Genomic DNA, 19844 nt, shown 5'->3' with positions numbered 1-19844 from the left:
TATCGCTGGCTGTCCAGAGAGGAGGTGCTGAAACGCTTTGTCGCGTGTCTGGAAGAAGTGAAAACTTTCCTGGGCAGCAAAGGGCTCACCTTTCCTGAGCTGGAACAGCCAGAGTGGCTGGAAAAGCTACACTTCATGGTAGACATGACAGCGCACCTGAACACGCTGAACACAGCTCTTCAACGGGGTAAGGACGTACAGCCCTGCACATGTTGGAGGATGTTTTGGCATTCGAGCGCAAGTTGACAGTGCTTGCCAGAGATTTACAGAAAGGCACATTGTCTCACTTCCCCAATTTGAGAGAGTTCAAACAAGGTCACGACATGATAAATTCGGAGTATTTACATTCTGCAATCATCGCAATGCAAACATCGTTTGGGAAACGCTTCTGTGAGTTCAGAGAGGAAAAAAACACATTATCCTTCCCGGTCACTCCCCTAAGCATCGATCCATCCCTACTGAATACGACTGCATTGTCAGGTGTGAGTCAACCTGAACAAGGATGATAAATATTTTAATTGCCTATTATTTTACGTATATTCATATGTTTTCATTGTTCAGTGAAATAGTCCTTTTATTTTTCAGGTTGACAGCTGGCTGACGTTATTTTTGGTTTGCTGCTGGCGGCAAATTTAAGTTTGGCGTTTTTCATAAATACAAGAAGGACTCAAATAGACGTTGAGTATTTTACTTAAAAGTAACCTTCAACCCAACGTCTTTTTTTCGGAGTTCAAAATGTTTTTGTTGCATGCAGAAATGTAATTTCGTTTTCTCTGCAGGGGTTCATCAATTTCATAAATGCAACACATTATAGTTTGTTTATACATAGCATAAAGGCAAAACAAAACGTTGTATGCAGTGTTATTTCATTTTAAATGTCAAATGGGTTTTGCGGCTCCCAGTGTTTTCTTTTCTGTGGGAAACGGGTCCAAGTGGCTCTTTCAGTGGTAAAGGTTGCTGACCCCTGTCCTAGACCAAGACCAAGACAAAATGATAAATGCTGCACTTGTTATAGCAATGATTAACATGGGTGAGCTAGGAGCCACAGGAATGTCATTGATGAATCCTTGAAGGAATTAATCTGAAACTGCTTTTCTCAATGGTTAGGATTAAAACATAACACCCCGTGAAGTGACTGAGGTAGAGCTTTGATGCTTAAAACATTAGTACATGAGAAAGAACATAATATAAGTAAATTATAACATCCTTAGAAAGAATGAAGCAAGTACCTTTACAATGGCCAGTTTCTGTTCAGTAAATTCTGTAATTTTGGAAGTTCACCTATCAGGGATTCCCAACTTGGGGTCCACAGACCCCTTGCTTAATGGTATTGGTCCATGGCATAAGAAAAGATTGGGAAGCCCTGGTAAATCTTAATATTTTCTAGCTATCTTTTTAAAAATTCTTACATTAAGGAAATGGACAGCTGCTGCTTAAGCAATTACCTTAATTAGGGTAGGTAATTTATCAGCTTGGCATGACTAACAATAATTTCTTCACATAATCAGTTTCACACCAGAATATTTCCCTGACTAAAATAATGCAGATACTCATAATCAGAAATAACAATAGAAAATTATGCAAATAATCAGCAGCCCAAGCAGCAGTAATGGCCAGTGAAAACAGTGTAATGTTTCATATCAATGATAATTATTCCAGTGAAAATCTTACGACATTTATTTTGGATTTATCCTTGAATAAAAATACCATCTTCACATCTACCCTAGCAAATGTCCTCTTATCCATAGAAGAGGCCCAGTTGGCTGATAAGTACTTCCAGCATTTTTACTAAGTATTAATGTAACAATATTTGTTAAAACCATGCCAGCAGTGTCACAATTGTACACAGGAAAATGTTTTAGAAAGTATACGAAACTTTTAGCATTGCTTACAATAATTGCCAGTTTGTAGTTTATAACCAGGTTTAAAGTCATTATAATTATAATTTGACAATAACTAAACTGAATTCTGTTTGCAATGTAGCATAGATCATTTATCCATTCAGACAATTTATTCTCAGGTTATATATCTTGTTGTGATTCCCAAAATAATGATTTTTCCTGTCTAATGTCTTAGAATATGGAGTGGGAAGCTTAGTTCTTCAATGAATATTTACAGTAAATTGAATTGACTTTATTACTTATATCTTTCACGTACATGAGTAAAAATCTGTACGTTACATCACCATCTAAACATATAATTTGTAATAAATAGTGAGTACAACAGGACAGAAATACAATTGTTTCAGCATGAATTAATCAGTGATGGCCTGGTGGAAGAAGCTGTCCCAGAGCCTGGCTTTCCTGCTGTGGTACCGTTTGCCAGATCGTGGCAGCTGGAACAGTTTGCGGTTGGCGTGTCAACCACATGGTTTGCAACAGCTCTCTGAAACAGCCAAACATACTGAAGCAACAAGACAAGAAAAAAAAAGCAGATAAATGATGTCCACACCTGGGTTGGATACAACAAAGGAACATAGAATCCAGTTGATCTGTAAAGTTGAAGCAACATCTTATTATGCCTCAAAGCATGATGCAAAAGGAAACCTCGATGATTATAACCACTGATTGTACTGAAGGATGTCACTGCCAAACAGGGTCTGCAGCAAATGGTGACTGAACCACCACAGGACCAATTCCAATTTGAACTCATTTTCATCAACCTACCTGCTGTAGAGATATTGGTATTAGCACGAGTGACCATCATAAACTCCCACCTTCCTGCTGAAGATGGCATATATTTTGTTGTGTGTTTCCGTCATTGTACTCATGGAATAGATTCAGGACCTACCTACCGACTTTGAACCAGGCATCCATGTGGCTCCATGATCAGAATTATAAACCGTCACAACATGCAATCTTGTGAACAAAACGTATCTTACACTCAGTCACTAATGAATATAAATCAGGAAGCTAGGATTACCACTACATGTTCTTGAATAGCAAGTATAAACCTGAAACCAGACTCCAGGCTAATATTCATACTGAGTTGGGGGAACATGGACAAACGATGCGGCAGATTGTAACACTGAAACAGAGAGCTGTTGGTCTCCCCTCCTGTGGCAGGAGCGATATCTCTCTCTCCCTCATTAGTGAGAGAGAGAGCCTGTCTGGGATGTTGAAGTGAAGTGTTGGGATGGACAGTAGTTTTTGATAGACTCTAGTTCATGGTCGCTGGGGGGGGTGGGGGAGGTATTGCTATTGCTTCTGTGGTGGATGGTGGAGGTTGATGCTTTTGCTAGAGCAAGTGGAGAGAGAGGACAGGTAGGGGAGAGGTGAGGGGGTAGGACTGGTGCTTTTGCTAGAGAGAGAGGATGGGTATGGGAGAGATGAGGGGGTAGGGTTGTTGCTTTTGCAGCTGCTTGTGTGTGGGAGGGGTGGGGGGCTTTGGGGTTCAAATGTTTGCTGTCATTCATTTGTTTTTTTCTGTTTTGTGGGTGTCTGTGAAGAGTAAGGAGAAAGTACAAACTCTTTACAAATGGTGGAATTGAAGTGAAAATGTTACATTAATTGCTGTACTACAATACTGAATGATGAGTAGTTTTCTGTTAGACACAAAATAAGTAAGAGTTGTTGACAGGAAGATAGTCATAAGGTATTGGATGAATTGATCAGTTAGTAAAATGGGCAAAGAATTAGTTTGGAGAGATACTTGTTAGTCAGTATGTACATTGTGGGCCATATGATCTGATTTTTTATTGAATTTGGTTTATTGTCATTTAGAAACCACAACTGCGATGCAGTTAGAAAATGAAACAACGTTCCTCCAGAATGATATCACAAAAGCACACGACAAAACAGACTACGCCAGAAAATCCACATAACGTTTTGCAATCCCCAAATCCAGAGTCCGGAGAGGCTGCTGCATAGTAATACTGAGCTACCATCTTAGTGTTCCCCAGAAAGGAGCTCCAAATCCAACAGACAAAATAAGACTACCCAGACACACCAAGTCAGAAGACCAACTCTACTACCCAACAAACCAAAAACTAAAGCTACAAGACCTACACAAAACCACATAGTTACATATAGTTAACAAATAGTTACAACAGTGCATCACAGCCTGGTATGGAAACAGCAATATCCTTCAACAGAAAATCCTATAAAAAGTACTGAATACAGCCCAGTCCACCACAGGTAAAGCCCTCCCCACCACTGAGCACATCTACACGAAGCATTGTCCTAGCAAAGGAACATTCATCATCTGGGACCCCCACCACTCAGGACATGCTCTTTTCTCGCTGCTTCTAAAAGGGAAGTGGAAAGCAGTATTCTCATTACAATTATCATTTCCCACTAAGAGGCCTTCCCTTCGCACTCAGTTGACATATAGCTATAGTTAACATATAGTTATAACAGTGCAAATAATACCATAATTGATTAAAAAAACAGACCATAGGCACAGTAAAAAAAGTCCAAAGATGTTAAAAGAGTATAAGTTTGAAAGGAACCAGCACACAGTTTCCACAAGTCCTCAGTGTCCTGATAGACTCGTCAACCCACGCAGATGGCAGAAAGGAATACCCCCGCTTTGGACTTCCTTTTTCTTTTTATATCTTTTTATTAATTTTAAGAAAAACATAGATGAAATATGAATACAAAGAGTTTGTGAATACATAATTAGTAGTTTAAATAAACAATCAGATATATAATAATCAATATATAAGGCCTCCCAAACTCACAGTATTTATGTAAAGGAGACAAAAAAAGAAAAAAAAAGAAAAAAAAAACCCAAAAAAAGAGAGAAAAAAAACTAACCAACATGGGCCAATATATAATGTTAAATACATACAGTAGTGCCAATAACTCCGAACCTCCATCCAAATAATTAAGGATAATAAAAGTAAGGTTTAGGAAAAGACAATTTAACTCATATGAAAATGTTGAATAAATGGTCTCCAAGTTTCTTCAAATTTAACTGAAGAATCAAAAACCACGCTTCTAATTTTTTCTAAACTCAAACAAGAGATAGTTTGAGAAAACCACTGAAGTACAGTTGGAGGATTAATTTCTTTCCAATTCAATAAAATAGATCTTCTAGCCATTAATGTAACAAATGCAATCATTTGTTGAAATGAAGTGGATAAACGGTTATTATCCATCATTGGTAAACCGAAAATTACATTAAAAGGATGCGGTTGAAAATTGATATTTAAAACTCTTGAAATAATACTGAAAATATTTTTCCAATAATTTTGTAAACAAGGATAAGACCAGAACATATGAGTCAATGAAGCAACATCAGAATGACATCTGTCGCAGGTTGAATTAACATGAGAATAAAATCGAGCCAGTTTATCCTTAGACATATGAGCTCTATGTACAACCTTAAATTGTATTAGGGCATGTTTAGCACAAATAGAGGACGAATTTACCAATAATAAAATTTTTTCCCATTGCTCAGTGGATATAGGACAATGCAACTCTTCTTGCCATTCCTTCTTAATTTTTTCTGATACATCTGGCTGTAAATTCATGATCATCTTATAAATGATGGCTACTAAACCCTTTTGATAAGGATTAAGGGCTAAAATTCTTTCTGTAATGTCCAATGGACATTCTTTCGAAAAAGACTGTAACTCATTCGAAAAAGACTGTAACTCACGAAAAAGACTGTAACTCACGCTTTGGACTTCCATGGCAATGGCCAAGCTTCAATAAAGTTCCATGCTACTTTAATCTTAGGTAATTTTTTAATATCTCACCTAAGCATTTGGAACTTGATGACATTTTAATATGTATTTACACTATGCAAGCTCAGGACCCTTTTCTACAGGAATGGACAATTGAATATATCTGGTTACAAGTATATTTTGCAATGAAATGTTATTGCACTGAACAAATTCAGGCTCATTTCTCACACAAATAATGTTTGTTTTAAGTTGCTCCGTTTAGTTTTTTCTCACTGTTCAAGAGATATGAATAAAGTTTTGTATATAACATGACTGGCATAGTTAATAAATTTTAATGAGCAGCATATTACCTCATTTACTCTTGTGTATATTTCATCAAATGATGGATCATCTCCTCCCAATAACCGCGCTCTGTTGGCATTTGAAGGATCCACTAAAATCTTCTCAAGACTTTGGACTTTGTTTTGACACTGAATAAGCTGCAGTAGAAATAATTATAAAAATTGTAAGATTTAAATGAAGTATATATAGACCAGCATTAGTAACATGACTCTTTACTTCCTAATCAGTACATGAAGATATTGATTTGCAAACATGTATATTGATAAAGAGGACACATTTCACTGCACTAATACTGTTATTCACTGTGAGAATAAATTAAGTTAGTATTTCTAGCCCAACATTTTAATCTGTTAAGAATTTTCATTCTATGAAAGAGTAAATCAATGTCAATAACCTGGCTATTTAGACTCCAAAAAGGTCAAAGTTCAAAGCAAATTTATTATCAAAGTACAAATATGTCACCATGTATAACCCTCAGATTCATTTTCTTCTGGGCATCCTGAATACATCCATATTAGAATAATAACCATAATAGAATCATTGAATGATTGCACCAGCTAGGACTTTCAACCATCGTGCAAAAGCCAATAAACTGTGCAAACACAAAAGAAATAATAATGATAAATAAATAAACAATAAATACTGAGAACATGAGATGATGTGTCCTTGAAAGTGAGTCAATGGGCAGGAGGAGTCAGTGTATCACGCATTTATGGAATGTGAGAGGTTCAGCTGCTCTTTGAGTTTCTCAGGGTGCTGCTGCTGAGGTTCTGGGTGCACTTCAGTCTTGGGCTCCTCATATATGGGCACCCAGTTCGAAAGGGGGCAGGGCGTGAGGAGGATCTCCTGGTGGGCTTGGCCCTGGGCCATTCATGGAGACAGAGCCAGCGGTCACTGCAGGCACTTTGGGGAATTTCTGTGAGCGATGGTCCCCCCATGGTATCGACTGTTTTATAGACAGTAGTAACCATATTTTGAGTATACTTACTGTCTTTGTAAATATTGATTGTCTGTACATTTCTGTATATGTGTTATAAATAAAATTTTATAGTTTTATATCAAAAAATAAGTGAATCCATAGGTTGTGGGAACATTTCAATGATGGGGCAAGTGAAGTTCTCCCATATAACCATATAACAATTACAGCATGGAAACAGGCCAGCTCAGCCCTTCTAGTCCATGTCAAATGCTTACTCTCACCTAGTCCCACCAACCTGCACTCAGCCCATAACCCTCCATTCCTTTCCTGGCCATATGCCTATCCAATTTTACTTTAAATGAGAATATCAAACCTGCCTCTACCACTTCTACTGGAAGCTTGTTCCACACATCTACCACTCTCTGAGTAAAGAAGTTCCCCCTTGTGTTACCCCTAAACTTTTGCCCCCAACTCTCAACTCGTGTCCTCCCCTACTCTCAATGGAAAAAGCCTATGCACATCAACCCTATCTATCCCCCTCATAATTTTAAATACCTCTATCAAGTCCCCCTCAACCTTCTAAGCTCCAAAGAATAAAGACCTAACTTGTTCAACCTTTTTCTGTAACTTAGGTGCTGAAACCCAGGTAACATTCTAATAAATCTTCTCTGTACTCTTTCTATTTTGTTGACATCTTTCCTATAATTTGGTGACCAGAACTGTACACAATACTCCAAATTTGGCCTTATCGATGCCTTGTACACTTTGTACAATTTCAACATCACTTCCCAACTCCTATACTCAATGCTCTGATTTATAAAGGCCAGCATACCAAAAGCTTCTTTCACCACCCTATCCACATGAGATTCCACCTTCAGGGAACTATGCACCATTATTCCTAGATCACTCTGTTCTACTGCATTCTTCAATGCCCTACCATTTGCCATGTATGTCCTATTTTGATTAGTCCTACCAAAACGTAGCACCTCACACTTAACAGCATTAAACTCCATCTGCCATCTTTCAGACCACTCTTCTAACTGGTCTAAATCTCTCTGCAAGCTTTGAAAACCAACTTCATTATCCACAATGCCACCTATCTTAGTATCATCTGCATACTTACTAATCCAATTTACCACCCCATTATCCAGATCATTAATGTATATGACAAACAACATTGGACCCAGTACAGATCCCTGAGGCATGCCTAGTCACCAGCCTCCAACCTGACAAGCAGTTATCCACCACTACTCTCTTGCATCTCCCATCCAGCCGCTGTTGAATCCATTTTACTACTTCAATATTAATACCTAATGATTGAATCTTCCTAACTAAAACCCTTTGGTTCAAGAGCCTGATGGTTGAGGGATCATAACTGTTCTTGAACCTGGTAGTTTCTGTACCTTCTTCCTGATGCCAGCAGCAAGAAGAAAGTATGTCCTGGGTGGTGAGGGTTCCTGCTGATGGATGCTGCTTTCCTGTGACAATGCTTCATGTAGATGTGCTCAATAGTCAGAAGGGCTTTACCCATGATGGATTGGGCCATATCCACCACATTTTGGAAGATTTTCTGTTCAAGGGCTTTGGTGTTTCTATACCAGGTTGTGATACAGCCAGTCAACAAACTCTCCACTACACACCTATAGAAATTTGTCAAAGCTTTAGATGTCTTGCAGAATCTTCGTAAACTTCTGTGCTTTCTTCATAGTTGCACTATGGGCCGAAGAGGCTACAGACCAAATATATCCATGCCAATAAAATAGACCATGTTATTTCCACTTCTGTACAATTGTCAAAGAGCTACCTCAAATCATGTTCCTAAAACTACCAGCGATATCTTGTAGCATCTAAATGTGACCATCTCAATATCTTTGTGGTTAGCTTCCTTTTATGCTGCCTAAATGTTAACCAAAATTTTAATACCTGTATTTTAACTCACACTATGTTACATTCACCCCACACTCATGCACTGTTGACCAATAGTACTTTGATCTACAATACTAAGGTTTTAAAATTCTCAATCTAGTTTTCAAATTCCTCCATTGCCTCATTTTGTCCTTCTCTGTAATTTCCATTGCTACAGCACACCAAGATGAATATTTACGCTAGAGCTGGCCTCTTTGCTCAACTTAAAATATAGTAATTTCCTTCCTTCATTGCATTTGGCTCTAAACACCAGAATTTCCACATAAATATCTTAGTCTCTGCACTTTAGTTTTTGGAAGACTCATTAAAACTTTAATCAATTGTAATGTCATCTAAAGTAATCAACTGAAGCAGTTCAAGAAGATGGCTCCCATTAACATCTCAACAGCAATTCAGGAAAGGAAGGAAATGCTGGCAATGGCAAAAGTCCCCAGTTTGGCTGGGTGTCAAGTTACATTTGATCACACTCTTGCAAAATGATGTGTGTGTTTCATTCTGTTAAAGTTTCCACATAGATGAAGGTTGATGATGATACATTTGACCTTTTTCTCTTATTTTCTATTGAACACCACATTCATGGTTAATTAACTATTTTAGTACATGGAAAATCATTTAATCTATGTTTGTCCTAACCTAACAACTGATTTCTAATTCTATATCTTTAGCAATATTTTTCGTAAAATGTTTCAGCGTCTCATTGTACAAGACCTGGTATCGTGGAACAAAATATAATTATTTCATGATCTTGTGAGACAACTCGAAATAACGAATATTATATGCTTAAATTTACAGTTTGTTGGAAAGGAGAATGGATTCAAGGTTGATATTTTAATGTTATATAAGAGCAAATATGAATTCATAAAAGCAGACCTAATGATGAAAAACTAGAAAATTAAGTTAGAGAATTGGTTAGTCAAAATGCAGTGGCAGACAATTAAAGGGATTTTCAGAAAAAACAATAGATTCAAATGAGAAAGAAAGGTTCCCATGGGAGAAGTCACCATATACAGCGGTGCTAGAAAGTTTGTGACTCTGTAGAATTTTCTCAATTTCTGTATAAATATGACCTAAAATGGAATCAGATCTTCACATTAGTACTGAAACTAGATAAAGAGAACCCAATTAAATAAGTAACACAAAACATTATACTTGTTCATTTATGTAATGAGAAAAAATATCCTATATTACATGTATTTGTTGGGAAAAGTATGTGAACCTCTTGGGTAATGCCTTTTGCAAAAGCTATTTGGAGTCAGGTGTTGCAATCAATGAGATAAGGTTGGAGGTGTGGGTTGAAGAGGTGCCCTGCCCTACAAAAAAGACACACAAAGTCAAGTTACTGAGAGAGCCTGCTCTTCTCAAGAAAGTGAATGTGCACCATGCCTTGATCAAAACAACTTTCAGAGGACCCTAGAAGAATTGTAGAGTTGCGTGAAGCTGGAAAAGGCTACAAAAGCATTTCTAAGGACCTGAGTCTTCATCAGTCCACAGTCAGAGGAATTGTTTACAAATGGAGGAAACTCAGTACTGTTGGTTCACTCCCTAGGAGTGGGCATCCTGCAAAGATCACACCAAGAGCACAACAATGCTGAAGGAAGTGAAAAAGAACCCAAGGGTAACAGCAAAAAGACCTGTAGAAACTCTAGAATTTGCTAAAGTGTCTGTTAATGTGGCCACTACAAGAAAAATACTGAACAAGAATGGTGCTCATGGAACGACACAATGGAGGAAACCACTGCTCTCCAAAAACATTTGCTGTATGTCTCAAGTTTGCAAAAGACCACCTGAATGTTCTACAACACTTCTGTGGCAATGTTCTGTGGACAGATGAGACAAAAGTCGAATTTTTTTGGCAGAAATGCACATTGCTATGTTTGGAGGAAGAAGGGCACTACACACCAAAACCAAAACCTCTTCCCAACTGTGAAGTACGGTGGAATGAGCGTCATGGTTTGGGGCTGCTTTGTTGCCTCAGGCCTGGACAGCTTGCAATCATTGAGGGAACAATAACTTCAAAATTGTATCAAGACATTTTACAGGAGAATATCAGGGTGGCAGTCCATCACCTGAAGCTTAAAATAAGTTGGATAATGATCTGAAAGACAAGAGTAGATGAACAACAGAATGGTTTAAAAAGAAGAAAATTTGTGTTTTGGAATAGTCGTGTCCATGACCTGACTTTAATCCTACAGAAATTTTGTGGAAGTTCATTGAAGCAAGTAGTTAATGCAAAGAAGACCGCCAACATCCCAGAGTTGAAACAGTTTTGTAAGGAGGAATGGCAAAAAATTTCTCCAAGCCAATCTGTAGGACTTATCAATAGTTACCGGAAATGTTTGGTTGAAGTTATTGTTGTACAAGGGGATAACACCAGTTACTGAAAGCAAAGGTTCACAAACTTTTTCTGACAAATACATGTAATATTGGATAATTTTTCCCAATAAATAAATGAGCGAGGATAATGCTTTTTGTGTTAGTTGTTTAATTGGGGTTTCTTTATCTAGTATTAGGACTTATGTGAAGATCTAATAAAATTTTAGGTCAAATTTATGCAGAAATAAAGAAAATTGTACAGGGTTCACGAACTTTATAGCACCACTGTACATGATAAATTAAAATTTAATATATAAAACTTTTAAGAATACCATATAATTGTGTAAATGTGTTAGAAGATGAGACATAATATAAAAACAGGGAAGAATAATAGGGAATAATGTTGTGGTATGAGATTAAAGTAGCCAGAAATATAAAAATAGGATTTCCAGAGCTATTTTAAAATGCCTGTCTTCTGTTCCTTTATTATTTTCTATGTTTCTGGGATTTTGCAGGCTAATTTACAACACTGCACACTTAACTATAGTTGTTTAATTTCTCTGTTAATACACAACCTGGAGAAGTGCATTGGGATAGTTGGAGGATCTGTCTAAAGTCCAGTGTCATCACTGTTCTAAGAATTTAATTGTCTATAAATTTTGTCTTTAGCAACAAAACTTTAAAAGAAAATCTTCTCTCAAATAAACAGAAAAATAAACTTTCTCTTGATAGTTTAAAAAATTTCAAAGGGAACATCTCAAGATATTAATTTTCAATTAGAAAGAAGTGGTCTTATAATTTATTGGCATCCCTAGAGACCAAAGGAGCAGATGATATTAGTTTATTTTATTGCGAAATAAACCAGGTTACAATTAAATTTCTTGTTTGCATGAAACTCATAAAGTAAACAAAATAATAAATAGAGCAATAGTGTGGTGTCAAACACAAAACAGAGTAGTCCAAAGATAATAGGACCATCTGAAGTAGTGCAAAAAGAAATGTTAAAGTGCCATTAAGAGAAAAACCCATAACGAAATAATCAAGTGAAGTAAAATTAAGAGTCTGAGAATGTAGCAGCACCACTTGGAAGAGGATGTGAAAGAATTAGTGCTCAATGACCAAAAAATCTTCCCAAGCAAAGAAACACTTTCCCCAACCACCACCCCCAACCCAGCACACTGAGTAATCAGTCAACTATGTTAATTGTTTCTTCTGGATCTGTGACACCATGACTCAGAGTGCATACTTTCAGAAAGTTTCCAACAAATTCTTCAGTGCTCCAATATACATGACCACTCTAAAGAAGGGCACTCATTGTAAATGTAATCAAAATTGCAATTTTTGTGGCATTTGTTTTGGGTGAGATATCTTAACAAAAAGCAGTGACAATATAACCTGGCTGAATAAAGTGTTTCATGGAAGCTGAGCACCAGGATGCATATTTGATAGTCACCATCAAGTGATTTTCCATTTTGATGGTCCAGCATTGTAGCAAATTTGTAAGCATGGCACTGGAGAAAGGACTTGCTGTGCTTATTCTTTGATCCATCAAGCATGGGTCAATGTGATCCCCACCAACCTTTTTTTTTCAGGTTTCAAACTCTGCATGAGCACTCTCTTTCCAAGCTCTTCCATCTCTTTATAGCACACTTCTACACTAACACCTTCACTTTCAGTGTCTTTCCATTTTCACCGTTAGCACCTCTATCCAGGAATCCTTTCTCACTTCACACTATCATCCTTACCCCACTTTATTCTTTCATCAGCAGGTGTGGTATGTGTACAAAGTCCTACATCTCCATGATCAATAATTCAACTTTGCTTACCACTCAAACATTCACTGCAGCTGAGTGATGCACCATCAATAACTCTCTCTGAGATGTAAAGGCGAGATATCGGCTTTTATTGACTGGAAGAAGGAACAAGCAGTGGTTGACCACTGTACTACATCCTGGAGACTGAGAGGCCGGACTCAAGCCTCGATCGCCTTATACCGGGGTCTGTGGGTGGAGCCACCGGAGCAGTCAGCAGGGGGCGTGTCCAGACAGGTATATGTAGTTCACCACGCTGAGACAAGTGGCACTGTTTTCCCATGTAAAGTCTCAGCTGCAGTTGAAAGTACCAGACTTTAAAGGCCGTGGAACTCCTGGGAACTGATGGCCAATGGTAAGCTATGCTTAATGGGAAGGCAAGGGTGTCAGCTTATTGGAGTCAAATATTTTCAATATTTCATGCACTTGCAAATATTCAGGGAGCTTCACAACCAATTTTTATGTTTTGCATTGTACTGCTGCTGCAGAACAACACATTTCACAACATATATTGGTGATAATAAACCTGATTTTGATTCTGAACTTAATACTCCACCATGAAGATGGTAACCTGGGAACATCTAGGCTGTGATTGTTGTTGACTGTTGTTTTACTTTCTTGCTTCCGTGTCCTTTTACAGCATTAAACTTCTTCTAGGAATCATTACAGAATAGAATAGCCCACCTCTGGATGCATTTTGTTCTTGCCAAGCAACAGCATGGATACTGGCAATCCATTTGAGGTAAGACAATGAACAAGAAGGCATTTACATTTGATGAAACACCCAGGACAAGTAAGTATTTAGTGGTAGGAATAGTTCAGGAAGGAATTCAGCGGTGGGTAAGGTCTGTGAGAATGACAATAACTTGTTGATCACAGAGATGGAAAAAATGCATCTCTCATTCATACTAGGAATTAAAAGATTGTTAAGATTGTTGGTAACAACGATAGAGTCTGTTCCAACTTGTGTGCTGCCTTCATGTACAACAAGAACATTGTAATTCACTCTGGAGAGTGTGGCACTTTCGGAATTCTGCAGCTGAGTGCTGTACTGCACGTACCAATCCTCAAAGAGGGATCAGAAGTGGAGAGAGTGAGCTGCTTCAAATTCCTGGGTGTCAAGATCACTGAGGATCTAACCTAGTCCCAACATATCGATGTAGTTATAAAGTAGGCAAGACAGTGGCTATACTTAGTTTGGAGTTTTAAGAGATTTGGCACATCAACAAATACACTCAGAAACTTATATAGTGTACCATGGAGAGCATTCTGACAGGCTGCATCACTGTCTGGTATGGAGGGGCTATTGAACAGTACTGAAAGAAGATGCAGAAGGTTGTAAATTTAGTCAGCTCCATCTTGGACACTAGCTTACAAAGTAACCAGGACATCTTCAGGGAGCGGTGTCTCAGAAAGGCAGCGTCCATTATTAAAGGACCTCCAGCATCCAGGGCATGCCCTTTTCTCATTGTTACCATCAGATAGGAGGTACAGAAGCCTGAAGGCTCACACTCAGCAATTCAGGAACAGCTTCTTCCCCTCTGCCATCCGATTCCTAAATGGACATTGAAGCTCTGGATACTACCTCACTTTTTAAATATACAGTATTTCTATTTTTGCACTTTTAAAAAATCTGTTCAATATATGTAATTGATTTACTGGTTTATTTATTATTATTATTATTATTATTATTATTATTTATTTAATATTATTATTCCTTCTCTCTGCTATATTATGTATCACATTGAACTGCTGCTGCTCAGTTAACAAATTTCACGTCACATGCCGGAGATAATAAACCTGATTCTGATTCTGATTCTGAGACTTTACATGGGAAGAGTCATTTGGCTATGCTGAATGCTTAAGGGGCAGTCATGCAGATTCCACCCATGGTAACAGTGTACAAATTAAATGTGACTGTTCTGGTAGCTGGCAAAGTGAAGCCTACTCTGCTCAGAGTTCTCAGTCTCAATCAACCAGGGGCTACTTGTTTTGAACCTCTCAATGGTCCCCATGCTTGTAACAACAACCTTCCACCTGCTAACCTAAGGTCAAAAGAGGAACATTCATTTTATAAAATAAGCTAGGTTGATGGGGAAAAAAATAAATGCAGGATAATTATTGTTAAGAAATAATTGAAATTCCTTTTCTCATATTTGACACTTTGGGGTGATTTTATTGCAGTTTCTAATTTGGCATTGCCAATGAGTCTTTGATGAATAGAATAATTTTCATCATGATGAATATAGAAATGAATTTGCCAAATCAGGGCACCAGAATCACTGATATATTCCTACCCTTCGCATTTCTTTTACTGCAAGGTTACACGATGATCATCTATCTGCCTTCATGTCCTCGCCTTCTTCGTCAAAATAAAAACATCTGCACCTCCTCTAAATGCAATCATCTTCGTAAAAATAAGTTGTGCAAGTTACATTGGTTATATGATGGGGGCACATTACAGATGAGATTGTGAACTTGTCAAGTCACCTGATTGTCTATTTGAGCATTGTTAAGTTGCACTCAAAATTGCTTGGTAGTATTGGAGGCTTTAATGTTATCTGTTACATAAAACTAAGTTTAAGATTGCTGGTTGGTAAATTAATTAGCTACTGTAAATTATCCTTTGCATAGGTGGGTCATAGGAAAAATCAGGATCAAGTTATAGTGAAAAAGGTAGGGAAATCATTTGGGGAAATGTTCTGAGAGTTAACATCGGCACAAAAAGCTGAATAGTTTCCTTCTACGCAGTGAGCAATAATATGAAATAAATATCAACACAGGGAATATTACAATAGTCTTTCTGGAAGAATTAATTAGTAAAGGCGCATTGATGCAGAATAAGTTGCTTTGTGTTACTGGTTGGGTATCCCTCAGAAGCTGGCCAGAATCTGCTGTGTTTGGATATGACAATGAACTGAATACTTCGTCCATTCACAAAGGTGAATGCCTGATGTTCTGGTGCCTGATATACACATACACACACGTTCACAGACGGGGGTGATAAGTTCATGGCCTAAGGTAGAAGGAGGTGAGTTATTAATCTCATATTTTATTTATTTATGGTATTGTATTTATTTTATTTCTTACATCCAAGGGAGTAAGAGTCTTTATGTTGTGTCTCTGTCACAATGTACAAGCAATAAAGAGGGGAAAATGTGGGAGGATATTGCCCAAACACTAAGATTGTATACATAATTGTTTTGCATAGTCAGATATGCCACCAGATTAATGTGTATTAATAAATCTAATAGCCTGGTGTAAGAAACTGTCCCAGAACCTGTTAGTTCTGGCCGTAAAGCTGCGGTACCATTTACCAGATAGTAGCAGCTGGAAGAGTTTGTGGTTGGGGAGGCTGGAGTCCTTGATGATCCTCCAGGCCCTTTATATGCACCTGCTGCTATAAATGTCCTGAATAGTGGGAAGTTCACATCCACAGATGTGCTGGGCTGTCCGCACCACACTCTGCAGAGTCATGCAATTGAGGGTAGTACAGTTCCTGTACCAGGTGGTGACACAGGCAGCCAGGATGCTCTCAATTGTGCCCTGAGGATTTGGGGACTCATGCTGAACTTCAGTCATCTGAGGTCAAGGAGGTGCTATTGTGCGTTTTTCATCACACAGCCAGTATGTACAGTCCAGATAAGATCCTTGGTGATGTGTATACCGGGGAAACTATTCACCCTCTCAACTACAATCCCATTGATGTAAATAGGGGCTAGCCTGTCTCTGTTCCTCCTGTAATCCATGATCAACTCCTTTGTTTTTTTGACATTGAGGGAGAGGTCGTTTTTTTGGCACCACATTGTTGATAGAATCTCAGATGGAGATGAGAGGGCGTACGGGAGTGGGATATACCAAGTGGTGGAGTGGTGTTGTAGCAACAACCTGGCACTCAATGTCAGTAAGACGAAAGAGCTGATTGTGGACTTCAGGAAAGGTAAGATGAAGGAACACATACCAATCCTCATAGAGGGATCAGAAGTGGAGAGAGTGAGTAGTTTCAAGTTCCTGGGGCGACAAGATCTCTCAGGATCTAACCTGGTCCCAACATATTGATGCAGCTAAAAAGAAGACAAGACAGTATCTATATTTCATTAGGGGTTTGAAGAGGTTTGAATGCCAACACAAACACTCAGAAACTTCTATAGATGAGCATTCTGACAGGCTGCATCACTGGGGAGGGGGGGGGGGGCTACTGCACTGGACCAAAAGAAGCTGCAGTGGGTTGTAAATTTAGTCGGCTCCAACTTGGATACTAGCCTATAAAGTACTCAGGACATCTTCAAGGAGTGATGTCTCAGAAAGGACCCCCAGCATCCAGGGCATGTCCTTTTCTCATTCTTACCATCAGGTAGTAGGTACAGGAGCCTGAAGGCACACACTCAGTGATTCAGGAACAGATTCTTCCCCTCTGCCATCCGATTCCTAAGTGGAAATTGAACCCATGAACACTACCTCACTTTTTTAATATAAATTATTTGTTTTTGAACAATTTTTAATCTATTAAAATATATATATGTACACACATACACACATATACTGTAATTGATTTCCTTATTTATTTTTACATTTTTCTTCTATATTATGTATTGCATTGAACTTCTGCTGATAAGTTAACAAATTTCATGACACATGCCATTGATGATAAAATTGAAGAGAGGAAAGCATAGTGAAGTAGAGTTCGTAGATTCATTGTCCATTCATAAATCTAATGGCAGAGGGTAACGGAAGAAGCTGTTATTAAAGTGCATGTCTTCAGGCTCCTGTGCCTCCTTCTCGATGGTAGTAATGAGACGACAGCATGTCCTGGGTGATGGGGGTCCTTAATGATGGATGCCACCTTTTTGAGGCATAATCTTTTGAAAGCGACTTTGATGTTGTCTTTGATCTAGTGCTCATGTTGGAGGTGGTTGAGTTTATAACTTCCTGCAACTTTTTCCAAACCTGTACAGTGGCCTCTCCATACCAGACTTTGATGCAATCAGTTAGAATGTTCTCCATGGTACATCTGTAGAAATTAGTGAGTGACATACCAAATCTTCTTAAATTTCTAATCAAATATAGCCACTGTTGTGCCTTCTTTGTAATTGCATTGATATGCTGGACCCAGGATAGACCTTCAGAGATGTTGTCACCCAGGAACTTGAAACTGCTCACACTTTCCACTGCTGATCCTTCAATGAGGACTGGTGTGTATTCCCTTGATTTTCCCTTCCTGAAGTCCACAATCAATTCCTTGGATGTTGAGTACAAGGTTGTTGTTGCAACACCACTCAACCAGTGGATCTATCTTGCTCCTGAACGCATCTTCATCATCATCTGTAATTCTGCCAATAATAGTGTTGCCAACAAATTTATAGATGGCATTTGAGCAGTGCCTAGCTACACAGTTCTGGATGCAGAGAGAGTAGAGCAGTGGCGTTAAGTACTCATCGTTTCTCTGACACCTGTTCCTTTTCTGGATTTCTCAGTCTCCACTTCAGGTCATCGACTAACAAGCCCACAGACTCCCTCTAGTGCCTCTACTATGCACACCCTAGCCCTGTTTCCTCTGATGCCATTTCTGTTTTCCAGTTTCATTGTCTCCATCACATTTGTAGAAATGGTGAGGACTTTAATTTTGATGTCTCCAAAATGTCCTTTTTCCTCTTAAAAACATATTTTCCTCTTTGCCTAATGGATGTAGCTCTCAACCACAATTGCTCAATTTTTTGAATATCTGCTGCAGATCGTAGATGCTGCTTTACTGGCCTAGTTTGTCCATCATTTCTATTTTTGTTTCATGTGCTAGGAAAGTTAGGAAAGCCAGCTACAGTTCAAAATCCCCAAGATTTCTTCCATTGGCTATTGAAGACAATGGAGAATGTGATCTACTAGCAATATGGGGTATTGATGACCTGCATGTTGCAGGTGTTTGCTATAGACAAGGATTGTTAATTAATTGGAAAGAGCCAGGCACAATGAAGATAAAAGATCAGTTTGACAGCCATCAGTAATGCATGGACTTCCACTAAGAGATCAACAAGAATTTTGCAAAGATGGATTTAAATTGTCCAGCTTCCCATTGGAATTTTGGCAAAAGAGAAGTCTAAGTGTAAACAATAATTGACAAATGAATTAATCTGTTCTATTTCAGACTAATACAAAAATGTCACAATTTGGCAAATTACTTTAAGGAAAGCTGTTTAGATTCTTATCAGTCTAAGAATCGTTTACTTTGAATTTATGCTGATACACTTCAGCTTTCAAAATTAACCTGGCAAGCTTTACACATTTTCTTTCCTACATTAGAACTCTGCCAACTCTCAAGTGGTTACAGACACACACAGAGAGAAAACAAGGTCAATGGAACAACAAAATCACATTATAGCAGAAAGGGCAAAAGAAAATGTCAAAATATAATTAGAGATCTGGTTCAAAGTGTCATTCTGTGCAATACTATCCTCTAATTCTGTGCAATACTATCCTCTAATCCATGCTGTTAAATATTACAGTTGCACCATGGAAATGAGTGTTAATTTTTACCCACGATAGGCAGTCTAGTCATAAGATCAGTGGCCTGACCAGCATAGGTAAGGTAATGCACTGACATCTGTAAGCTAATCTAATATCTGTTCATGTTTCATCCTCTGAAATTAAAATCTATACAATTAAAAGTACAATAGCAGTTTTTTATATATTGCACTTTATTGATTGTAGAACTACTTGTATGAAGCCATATAATGGACCTCCAAATTGTAGCAACCAATGCCATGTCTTACAATCATCTAATGCCAGAGAATCTAATCCAGGACCTTATTGTACGGTTTGTAATGTGAACTCCTACAACCTAGGGGAGATGACTGAATCTTTTATATCAACCACTTAGTCACAATTGCGATACAGTCTTCTGATTTCT

The 19844-nt window shown here is 38.1% G+C and overlaps 2 protein-coding genes across 4 annotated transcripts in view; one reads left to right on the top strand and one right to left on the bottom strand.

The window, feature by feature from the left end:
- Positions 1–3157, top strand: part of gsap (gamma-secretase activating protein) — a 108309-nt gene extending 105152 nt beyond the window's left edge. The window contains exon 32 of the mRNA XM_059987220.1: positions 586–3157. The gene's annotated coding sequence lies outside the window, so the exon portion shown is untranslated. The remainder of the gene's footprint in view (positions 1–585) is intronic.
- The window catches only part of ccdc146 (coiled-coil domain containing 146), a 107175-nt gene that overhangs the window by 7098 nt on the left and 80233 nt on the right, over positions 1–19844 (bottom strand). For all 3 annotated transcript variants that reach the window (XM_059987217.1, XM_059987216.1, XM_059987218.1), the window contains one exon: positions 5983–6111. In XM_059987217.1, coding sequence (XP_059843200.1) covers positions 5983–6111 — 129 coding nt within the window. The remainder of the gene's footprint in view (positions 1–5982; positions 6112–19844) is intronic.

Source organism: Hypanus sabinus, chromosome 13, assembly GCF_030144855.1.
Source record: "Hypanus sabinus isolate sHypSab1 chromosome 13, sHypSab1.hap1, whole genome shotgun sequence".
Lineage (NCBI taxonomy): Eukaryota > Metazoa > Chordata > Chondrichthyes > Myliobatiformes > Dasyatidae > Hypanus > Hypanus sabinus.
Note: the sequence above shows the minus strand (reverse complement) of the source record. Positions and strands in the feature narration are given on the sequence as shown.